Source organism: Cucumis sativus, chromosome 1, assembly GCF_000004075.3.
Source record: "Cucumis sativus cultivar 9930 chromosome 1, Cucumber_9930_V3, whole genome shotgun sequence".
NCBI classification, from domain to species: Eukaryota; Viridiplantae; Streptophyta; class Magnoliopsida; order Cucurbitales; family Cucurbitaceae; genus Cucumis; species Cucumis sativus.
The window spans coordinates 13218556-13230634 of NC_026655.2; the positions used below are offsets into that span (position 1 = coordinate 13218556).

The 12079-nt window shown below is 31.3% G+C and overlaps 1 protein-coding gene and 1 long non-coding RNA gene across 3 annotated transcripts; one reads left to right on the forward strand and one right to left on the reverse strand.

Moving 5' to 3' along the window:
- Positions 1–386: 386 nt before the first annotated feature.
- Positions 387–4101, forward strand: LOC116404471 (PAX-interacting protein 1-like). Of its 2 annotated transcripts, XM_031886967.1 has the most exons (4): positions 387–592; positions 700–887; positions 3091–3141; positions 3874–4101. In XM_031886967.1, exons 1-3 carry the CDS (start codon positions 445–447, stop codon positions 3130–3132), a joined length of 378 nt encoding a protein of 125 aa, XP_031742827.1. In that variant the 5' UTR covers positions 387–444; the 3' UTR covers positions 3133–3141; positions 3874–4101. The 2 variants fall into 2 exon arrangements, with proteins under 2 accessions (XP_031742827.1, XP_031742796.1); XM_031886936.1 differs by lacking the exons at positions 3091–3141; positions 3874–4101 and having other exon boundaries at positions 700–1513.
- A 2704-nt stretch (positions 4102–6805) lies between these two features.
- On the reverse strand, positions 6806–7619 carry LOC116401736. Its single transcript, XR_004214072.1, has 2 exons — positions 7309–7619; positions 6806–7070 (listed from the first exon to the last, which is right to left on the reverse strand). It is a non-coding gene; the product is annotated as an uncharacterized LOC116401736 (long non-coding RNA).
- Positions 7620–12079: the final 4460 nt, after the last annotated feature.

Here is a 12079-nt window from a genome sequence, read left to right on the forward strand (position 1 = left end):
TATAATAAATTAAGATCTTGTTCTTGTTAGGAAGTATCCTAATAGAATTCCTCTAGAAGGTCTCATGTTAGCGAATGATAATCTGCGTTAAGTGTGTATTTGTAGGAGTTCTTCTCCCGGGCATCTATGGTTGATATTCTTTACCTTTCAATATATCAAAGCCAAGGATTCTTTTGCATTTCTCTATGCTTTTTCTTTACCCATTTATGCTTTTTTCAGTTATATTTGAGAGTAGTATTTCATTTCTTTCATGTGAAATGTTGAACTTCAGTAGTGTGGAGAGTGGAACGTAATATCTTACCTTTTATATTAGTAAACTTGATTTTAAGCAATGTGTTTTTGAAGATTTTATGTTGTAGAATGTTTTTTGTTCTTCACGCTACTGTTCTTAACTTTATTTTCTCCTGTTAATGTTCTCAATGATTATCGAGCATATGCATTACCATGTGGCTTCAAGCGTGTCAGTGTGCTCTTGCTCATAATTTTTACTATATCTTGTTACTAAAATTGCAAGTTAATTGCAAATTACTCAGAGCTTGGATTTTCTCCTCCAGTTGGTTAAAGGAAAGCTACCGGGAAGGTAGATTTGTTGGTAAGTTCGAATGGCTTGCTAGTATCAAAGCGTAATGTATTTTCTTCCACTTATGTTTTTCATCCTACCTAATTTTTGTGATTGATTAATTCCTTATTGATCTGTAGACGAGTTGCCTTACATACTAAATGATGATGACTACATATCGAAGTATCGAGCCAGCCTAAAAGCTACAGTTCTCAGGGCAAAAGCATGTCCTGGAGCTTTATTTGAAGGGTATAATGTTTGCATATCAGCTCACGCTCAACCACCACCTAAAACTCTATCCTTGATACTCAAGTCAGCCGGTGGAAATGTAAGTTCTCTGTTATTGTACAAATCTCGAGTACTAGGTTTGGTTCTCTATATTACATATACAACCACTATAATATGGCTATCCTCCCATCTAATGAAGATGTGAAGTTCTCAACAAACAAGCACGTATATGAATTCTAGACATGGGTCAATAAATCATAGACATGGTGACGTGCCATTTTTTTCTAAAAAATATAGGATAGCGCTAGAACACAGTTTTAATATATATAATTTAAAAAGTATGTATCATATTTATATAGAAATTCAAAGTCAATAAGTTTATGTATTTATATGCTTAAAAATAAGCTTGTCCTTCACTCAAAACTTATTCAAAGCCAAGAGTTTAATATGTGTGTGTGACCAATCTTGACCTTTATTACATTGGAATACTTGTTGTCTAACACATCTACTGTACTAACTAGTGTTCAACACGTGTTCTCCGAGTGTTCCATACATATTGTTTATTGATACACTAGCCAAACTTGAGTGTATGTGCTTCTTAAGTCTTTAATATTTATGTTTGTTTTGATCCTAGGAATTGAGCATGTAATGTAAAAAGTCTATGCACAAGGGGTCATATGGCCATCTCCGTGTTTCTTTAATTATCAAATTTGTTCAAGTTTTTAATTGTCTCTATATCGAAATCTGGAGTTATTTTTTGTGATTTGGTGTACAAATACATACATCCATGTTTCTAATTATGATTAGATTGTTTTCTTGTCGCAACATTTTATTGTTTAGCTTGTCTTTGATCTTGAACTTACTAAAATAACATATTTTCAAAATTAATTACTGTAATAGTTAAACAAAAGATTCTTTCCCTTAGAACTTTTAAAGTTTGTCTAGTTACCTCTTAAACCTTTCAATTGTTTAATAGGTCTTTCAATTTTATGTTTTAAGTGTCTATAAATTTTGATTTTTTTTTATTTAATAGATATAAATCTGAAGAAATGAATAAAGTAGATTTGTAAGTTTAAAATAGTTTAAAAGTTGAGAAATTAAATTTGTAGTTGAAAAAGTTGGAGTAAATAGTTTGTGTTAAGTCGGGTTGTGATATTTTATTTATTTATTTTAATAATAGAAGAGAGGGAGACGAAAACTGCTAACTGAAGGGAGAAGAAGCGGTGGCTGACTTTGTATATTTCTCCTTTCTTTTCAAATTGAGAAAATTTCTTTGCAATTCACTTTGAAAAGGAAATGAATATTTCTCCCTCAGACTTATCTCTCTCTTCTTTTCAATTTATTTTCAATTTTTCTGTGTGCTTCTCACAGTGTATGCATAATCTCTCTTTCATTTTGATCTTCATCTCCATTTCAAATATCTCCCACACAAAGAACAAAGAAATGAGTAAAGTAACTGAGAGAGCATTTTGTTTTTCCCTTCATATGGTTGGTTACTTTTTGTCAATTAAATGAAAAGTGAAGAATAAGATAAGATTTTCTTTACCCATTTGCCATCATCATCAAAGCTATTTACCTCATTTTTGTTCACACACACACAACTTCATTTTGTTGGATTACACTCATTTGAGAAAATAGCAAAATTTTATTAGAAGAATAGCAAACATGAGCATTTCACGTGTTTTGAATTTTCATTAACCCTAAAATCCCCTCGCCTGCTTTTTAGTTAAACTGTAACTAATTTTGAAATATGCAAAATTTTAGCATAAATATTGATTTTCTCCTACATTATCTTAACACACTTTTTTTTCTCCAAATATTGGATTTGTATCAAATCTTTATTTTCAAATTTTACTTTATCCAAATTTTCATTTTTCAAAATTTCATCGTTATTCTACTTTTATTTTTTTATTTCATATATATATTTATAATATTTAATCTTATTTTTTCTCTTTTCCTATTCATCTTCTTCCTTTCTCTTCCTCTTCAACCTACGGCCACACCACCATCTCTTTTCTTCCTTCTCTTTTCCTTCTCCAATCAACTTCACCACCGTCTTCCACCTACACCGAACGTCAAGCAAATTTTGTCCTATCGTCGCATCACCGTTAGCCCGAGTCACTCCGGTTCCGTCACGCCATGTATGTTTAGATCTGAATTGTTTGGTTATTTGTTGCACCGATCCGTCTCCGTTAGAATTTGATTCTCCACAATTTGGGTAAGTTATGGAATTTACATATAGAGTGAATTGAATGGATTAAATTGTTTGTGGAAGTGATTGATTTCTCTTCAATTATGTTTAGGTCGGTTCGTTGCACTTTAGTTTGAAAAAGAAGCTTAAGTAAGGTTATAAGGTAAGGAATTCTCTACTACTGGACTTGCCTATAGTTTTGAATTGTGCTGTCTGTATAGTTACCTCCGATTGAGTAAAGATGTTGAAACGATATATATATGTATGGATGTAGACTTGGTGTTGAATGTATGCTGTGAATGACTGAAAAACAATTGTAGATTGTGTTTGTATGGAATGTGGATGTGAACTGAGGGGTGTAGGTTATACTAAAGTATGGTTGCGTACTGATGAATTGAGGGGTGTTATGACTATATAGTTTGATTGACTGATGTATTGATATGTTACTGGCGGACATTGGGCTAAAGTGAGATAGGTTGACTATTAGGGTGTTAAGTGAAAGGATTATATGTTGAAGTAGCTGGATTGTACTATGAATTAGTGTTAAGATGTTTAGAATGGATTGAGGGGAAAATTGTTAGATTTCTATTGGGTAGTTACCTTGCAGGTGTCCTACGGGATCACCACCTGATATGTTCATCCTTCGATAGCACTAGACTGATATGTGCATCCTTCGGGAGCATTAGACTAATATGTGTTTCTGCGAAACACTAGACTGATTTATGCGTCCTTTGAGGCGTTAGACTGATTATGTGTATCCTATGGGATCACAAGACTGTGACTGTGCAGGGTACCCCAATAGGAAGTTAACAGTTTCTTTTTCCCCTAACGGGACCAATAGCGGGTCTCTTATTGGGTATGTTTATACTCATCCTTTCATGTTTAACTATTTCAGGCAAAGGTAACAAATGAGGTAGACCGACGAGGGACAAGAAGGAGACGTGATTGCCATAAGGGAAGGTCCTTCAAATGCTTCCGCTTTATGTTTCTTGTTTTTCCTTTGTACATGAGGTTGTTTAAAAATTTTGTGATGGAACTGAGTTTACAAACTGTTGTTTTGTGAATAGTACTTTTAAAGTTTTGGTTATTTGAAATAGGGCCCAAACTTAAGTTTGTTTTCTTTGATCGTATGATTTCAAGTGAATTTTACTATATTTTGTGTCAATCAAGGTCTCTTTGTCAAAATTAATGACTTCAACTTAGTTAGAAAAGTTGGGTCGTTACAACAAATTTTAAGTATTAATGTAAGAATTATGTACTTCATTATAAAGGTCGATAGTTTAAAAGTTTTTGACGATAATTTACATGGAATTACAGGATCAGTTACCACTATCAATAGAATCACTTACAAATATTAACACGATCGTGTACCGATAACAAGACGATTGTTTACACTATTCAATACGATCACCAATATCATATGATCGTGTACCCATGTCAACACGATAATTTATTTTAATCAATATTATCATTTACCGTTGTTAAATGGTCGTTTATCACGGTTAATAGGATCGTTTAATGTATATTATTTCATTGCACGATCGTTTACTTATTCTTGCATTGTGTTTAGTATTATCATTTTGTACATTTTATTCTTTTATTCAGTAATAAATGTATATCTATGTCTATCTATTTCTTTCTATCACAATTAAATACTTAATTTTATTTTATTTATTTTTTTTACAGATTATAATGTCTTTTCCTATTGTTGTTTTTTACGGAGGTCAATGGAATGGATGTAATATTTATGAGAATTACTTAGTTGCTGAAATTTTGGTAGGTGTCCGAGTCAGCTTTAATTCTCTAGTTGATTTAATATGTGAACAGATTCAATTGGATGGATAAGTAGAATTATCTGTTTTACTTGATTTTGGTAAAAGCAAGGTCCAACTGTGGTGCCAGTAAAGAAAGACAATGATGTGGCTTGGTATTTATCTTTTGCTAAAGATGCAACTAATATACATCCATTAGTTGCTCATGTAACTGTTGATTTTTTTTAGAAGGTCTTCTTCTTCTTAGAGAACTACCTGTAGCTACCATGCTTAGTTCAATTAGAGATGTATTGCAAAAGTGGTTTGATGAAAGAAGTAAAGCTACTTTTACAATGAAGAGTTGTTTGACTTCTTGGGCTGAGAACGTGTTGCATTTAGAATAACATGAAAAGTCAAGAATTTTATTGGTAAGGTTTTTTTTTTTTTTTTTAATGTTTGTATCTCAGGTAGATATAAATAGACTGCTATTTTTGTCCATCCGATAGAGAAATATAACAATTTATGTGTGCTTGTTTCAGATAGATAGAGATAGATAGCTATCAATGTCTATTTGTCTCTATTTGTGCATGCTTTTTTTTTTAATTTTTCTATATTTGTTTTATGTATTAGGTTGATCCAATTAGTATGACTGAATAGAAAGTAATGGATGATACAAAATGATAATGTGATTTATTTATATTGGTTCTAATTTGAAATATTCAAATTTACTTTGGAAATTAGTATAATTAGTATAATATATAATGATACATTATAATATAAAGTTTATATGTTAATGAAACTTTATTATATAAATTTAATTTTAGATAAAGTTCAAAATTAATTTATGAGAGATAAAATATTTGAATGAGTTCAAATATTAATTTAATGTGGATTTGTTTCATATTAAAACTAATTAATTATGAGATAAAGTTATATTTGAATATATTCAATATTAGTTAATTAAATTAAAATTTGAAGTTTAATTATAATTAATTAGATTTAGTTTAATATTATTTAATTAAATTTGATTTAATTAAATTAATATAAAACTATGAGGTATTGGAGAGATATTCATTCAATAAGATTTAAATGAAATATTAATTAAATATGATTTAATTAATTATTAACTAATTGATTAATGGTTAATTAGTTAGTTGATTTGAAACTTCTATTAATTTAATATTTTTTAAGTTAATAGAATCCTATGATTTTCTCCTACCCCGTCTCCTACTCAATGAAAGAAAGAGAGTTATAAATATGTAGAAGAAAAACAGCTTTTCTTAACCAAAATAAAATCGATGATTTTCTTTTGCAAAATAGATTGTAACGACCTAATTTTTCGAATTAAGCTGAAGTTATTACTTTAAGACTAGATTCGTCCTTTAACCATAAGACTTTATAATTTAAAAAAAATATATTTTTTAACAACATTAAAGAGTTTTTATTCGGGCTCTATTTCAAATAAATATTTGAAAGTGTAAAAGTATCGATAATAAAGAAAGTTCAAGAACATAAAAGTCGTTCAATCATGAAACCCAAAACAGTCTCAATTACTAAAGAAAACCAAAATAAAAAAAATATAAAGTAGAAGCAATTTGAAGGACATTTCCCTATGGCAGTTTCGGCGGAAAAAGATTAAACATAAAAGGGTGAGTATAAACATACCCAGTAAGGACCCACTACTGATCCTGTTAGAAGAAAAAATAAAATTGTTAACTTCCTATTGGAGGTGCCCTGCACTTTAAAAGTCTTGTGATCATGTAGGAATATACATAATCAGTCCAATGCCCTAAAGGACACAAATATTAGTCTAGTGCTCTGCAGAAAGCACATGTCAGTCTAGTGCTCTCGAAGAATGCACATGTCAGTCTATTGCTCTCGAAGAATGCACATGTCATTCTAGTGCTCTCGAAGAATGCACAACAGGTGGTGATCCTGTAGGACACCTGCAAGGCACACTACCCAATCGACAAAGCTAACAATTTTCCCTTAGTCCATTATAAACATTTAATCAATCCATTCCTAGTATAGTCAAACTACTTCATCATATCATCAATCCAACTTAACACACTTACGTTCAATCTATTCAATCTATCACAAAATCAGTTGATACTATAACAACACACCAGACAGTCAAGATATATATATATACATAACACCTTTCTCAGTTTACAAATACATTATCCATCGTATCTACTTCTATACCAGTAAGTTTACAAACACTAACTGTTGAGTTTCTACAGTAGATTCTTGAAGATGTGACTCTTGAACAGATGGATTCTCATGGATGATCACATGTTTGTTATTTTGATGGTCATCATTCTTGTCCAGATTGTGATGACTAGAATCATCACGAAGATCATCATACATGTTGTTAATATCATCAAACAATTGATTCTGATTCTAGTATAGAAAGAAAAAAGGATAATAAAAAAAATAGTTACAAAATGATCGTGTATCCTTAAGCAAACAATCGTGTAGAATATCTAAACGGTTGTTTTACCAAGGGTGATCGATATTTTAGATGGGATATGCGATCGTTCATATGTGATATGTGATCGTGTAAAGATATATCAAACCTTTGTTCTGTCAGAAGTCGTGCTAAGAAGAGTTGAAAGCTTGTAATAAGATCCATCAAAACTGAAAGATTTTACATCAACACGTTCCTGACACAGTAATGCAGTATCAATGAGCATCAAATTACGTGAGATACGTATTAGAAAATATCTAACTGCTCAGTTAATTTTTTATGGACATCAAATCACCTTTTTTCAAGCTTAAGGAAGGAAATGTCGGCACTATATATGTCAGAGTTGTGCATTGCAATGGAAGTGCCAACACGAGGTGATACATGTGTGTCTTTCTGGGATGTAAATGCCACTCCCCGACTAGGACCAACATAGTCTTAGGGAGAAAGCATGCTAGGAATTGGAGTTGTGTCCTCAATTTCTTCAAGGGACTTGAGCATTTCTTCTTACACTAGAATGTCTCCTGTTCAGAGAGTTTATAGGATTTCTCAAGGCCATTTTTGCATACTTAACAGCTCTTGACAACGGTAGAGAGTCTAACTCTACACTTTCAGGGGTTCCAACTCCACCACTCGCTGAGCCAAAGATAGAGACGAATCATTAATGATCCAGTAAGCAACATGAAACCTTGTAATTTTGGGGTCAACGGTAGTCCCTCCCATTACTAGCTCAACACTCAAACGGAGTCTCCTGTATAAAATATAAAATAATACAGACACAAAATAGTGAATGAAATCTTGTGACGTAACAAACACAAATTTTAGGTATACTGCAATTTGACTAAATATTGAACAAGAAAACCCAAGGGAATACACAAAAATCCAACGTTTTTAGGGGTCAATTTGGAAAATGGCAAAACTACTTTTTCTTTTCAATTTTAGCAAACAACATTTTTTGCGCGTGCATGGTATTTTATAAAATACCAAAATATTCACCTTCTCCAACTATAATTATTTTGTTTTTACGTTATAATTAATTTATGTTATGTATTTATCAACTTTTAATTAATTTTTCTCTTAAAATCTCAGAACTCAATTAATTAATTCAACATTTTAATAACATTATTCAATCTTATTAATTTCAAAATAATCTAATTGAATTTGAATTTCAAAATAACCAAATTGAATTTCAAAATTACAAAATTATTATTTTTTAGAATTTGAAAATCTCAACGATAGATTTTATATTAAAATAACCTTATCTCAAAATAATTTTAATGACTTGAATATCAAGATAATTAAATTATTATTTTAAAATTGGAAGAAAAGCACAAAAAGCGCACACGCCCACTCACGTACACACGCACGCGCGCGTATACACACACACGCACACGCACACGCACAAAAGCGCACACGTGGACACTCACACCACGCACAGCACAACGTGGACACGCGCATACGCACACACGTACGCACTCACGCACAGCGCACGCACACACGCACATATGCACAAAGATGTATAAATGAATTAAAATTAAAAAATAACTACAATAATTATGTTTAGAAAGACTTTTAAACCATGTTCATTTGACTTAATAACGTTAATTAAATTATAATTTCTATCAATATTGGTTTAAAAGTGTCATTAGTGTAATTATTTCAATATAATGCAGTCTTATCCAATTTTACGAACAAAAAACAAGTCGAATATGTACCAGTAGATGACACTCTTTGTCATAAGAGATATAGCAACGTTTTTATGGGTCATTTTGAAAAATGGCAAAACTACTTTTTCTTTTAAATTTTAGCAAATAGAATTTTTTACACGTGTCCATGATATTTTATAAAATACCAAAATATTCACCTTCTCAAACAGTAATTATTTCGTTTCTACGTTGTAATTAATTTATGTTATGCATTTATTAGCTTTTAATTATTTTTTACCTGAAAAAGATACATCCTTTTTTCTTAATATCTCGGGACTCAACTAATTGATTCAAGAATTTAATTTTATTCAATCTTACTAATTTCAAAATAACCTAATTAAATTTCAATTTCAAAATAACAAAATTATTATTTTTTGAAATTTGAGAATCTCAACGATAGATTTTGTATCAAAAATAACTTTAATTGAATTTTAAAATTAAAAAATATTAACTTGTTCGCACACAAGCACACGCGCACACGTGCACAACGCACGCACACGCACGCACACACACCCATCCACACACGCACACGCACACGCACATATGCACACACGCACAAAGATGTGTAAATTAATTAAAGTTAAAAAAACAAATACATTAATTATGTTTAGAAAAGAGTTTTAAATCATGTTCATTTGACTTAATAACATTGATTAAATTATAATTTCTATCAATATTGGCTTAAAAGTGTCATTCGTGAAATTATTTCAATATAATGCGGTCTTATCCAATTTTACCAACAAAAAACAAATCGAATATGGATCAGTAGATCTACACTCTTTGTCATAAGAGACATAACAACGTTTTTTGGGGGTCATTTTGAAAAATGACAAAACTACTTTTTCCTTTGAATTTTAGCAACTAGCATTGTTGCACGTGCATGGTATTTTATAAAATACCAAAATATCAACATTCTTCAACTGTAATTATTTCGTCTTCTACATTGTAATTAATTTATGTTTATGCATTTCTAAGCTTTTAATTATCTTTTACTGGAAATAGATACATCAACTCATATCATAATATTTTTCTTAATATCTTGAGACTCAACTAATTAATTCAACATATTAATAACTTTATTCAATCATACTAATTTCAAAATAACCTAATTGAATTTGAATTTCAAAATAACAAAATTGAATTTCAAAATAACAAAATTATTATTTTTTCGGAATTTGAGAGTCTCAACGATAGATTTTGTATTAAAATAACCTTAATTGAATTTCAAAATTAAAAAATATCAACCTGTTCACTATCTTTATCTTCAAAATAACATTAATGCCTTAAAATATCAAGATAATTAAATTATTATTTTAAAATTGGAAGAAACTCAACATTAAAAAATATTAACTTGTTCGTTACACAAGCATAGAAGCACTGCGCACACACGTACACATGCACACTTACACACACATGCGCACACGCACACCTACACACAGACACCCACAGACGCACGAAACCCACGCACACACACATGCACACGCGCACGCATTCACACACACACCTATCCACACGCACACAAAGCACACACACATGCACAAACGCACACACGTGTACGCACAAACCTTATCTCAAAATAGTTCCTATTTTTGCTGACAGTTTATTTTTTGCCATCGATAGAGGATCTTCCAATAGACCTACGTGACGGTGTGTGTTGACAGCTTAATTTTGTTGGCAAAAGAAAAGTTGATTAGTTTTTGAAGATTTACTGACGATATTTGTCATCAACAAAGGGTAAATTTCTTGTAGTGCATGTACATCAAACATATCAAATTTGTTAAGTGTACCAATGAAGTATAACAAGTTTATTAGTGGTGTATCACGTGTATCAAACTTATAAGTGAAGTCTTTAAGTGTATCAAACTAATCAAGTGTATCAAGGTCTCAGGGGTATCAAGTGTATCAAGAAGAATCAAGTGTAACGAGAAGTATTATGTGGAACGAGAAGTATTATGTGTATGAAGATATTTCAAGTGTGTATCAAAAAGTATCGAGTGTATCAATGAGTACCGAGTGCATGAATTGTATCTATCAAATGTATCAAGTGTATCAGTAAGAAGTATCAAGTGTATCAAGGGGTATTAGGTGTATCAGACGTATAAGGTGTATCAAATATACATCAATAACGAGGGCATTTGTGACATTTTACCTCTTGATGTGTGAGTTGGTCTTTGTTTTTGTCATTTTCTCAAATAATAAAGTATGTGTTCTATGGACTTAATTATAACTACTTATTTTGCCATTTTCGCAAGTGTCCCTTAATTGTAATACATGTATATGTGACATAATCTAATCAAACTAACTCATAAATGGACTTAATGTATCAAGAGGTATTAGGTGTATCATACGTGTATAAGGTGTATCAAATGTACATCAATAACGAGGGCATTTGTGACATTTTACCTCTTGATGTGTGAGTTGGTCTTTGTTTTTGTCACTTTCTCAAATAATAAGGTATGTGTTCTATGGACTTAATTATTATAACTTATTTTGCCATTTTTGCAAGTGTCCCTTAATTGTAATACATGTATATGTGACATAATATAATCAAACTAACTCATAAATGGACTTAATCTATCTCATGGACCACGAATTCTTCAATTACTTGCAAATTTGGTGAGTTCCTTCAAATGGTGGGCGGAGAGCTTAATTTTGAGAGAGAGGAAAAGTCGTGAAGACTATTTGCGAGAGAGGGGGAACGTCGCCAGAGAGCATTTGCGAGAGAGCTAAAGACAGCGACGATGTGGGATGAAGTAAGGTTTTTTTCGGTCATTGTTCACAAGTGGGATGAAAGCTTCGAAATTATTTGTTTTAAATCAAAAAACGTATGATTGAAGGAAAACATTGATTTTTTATTAGGGTAATTTTTAATGACACATAATTTATGCCATTATTTACAATGCCAAAATTTTGTCAAGAAAACTCAATTTGTGTCACAAAAAATTTTGTATTTTTATTTTTAACGACACATTTTATTCCCTCATATCCCTTTTCTTGATTTCAAGTGTCATTAAAACTTATATTTCTAAATAAATTTATTCGACGAAAGTGGCTATATTGGTGGGTTTGACGGCGAAGGCTTGTTGTGGGAGCAACGACAACAGTGGTTGGAGTGTGGAATCGACGACGACAAGTGGCAAAAAAATTGGAGGGCAAGGGTTCTTCATAACGACTCGG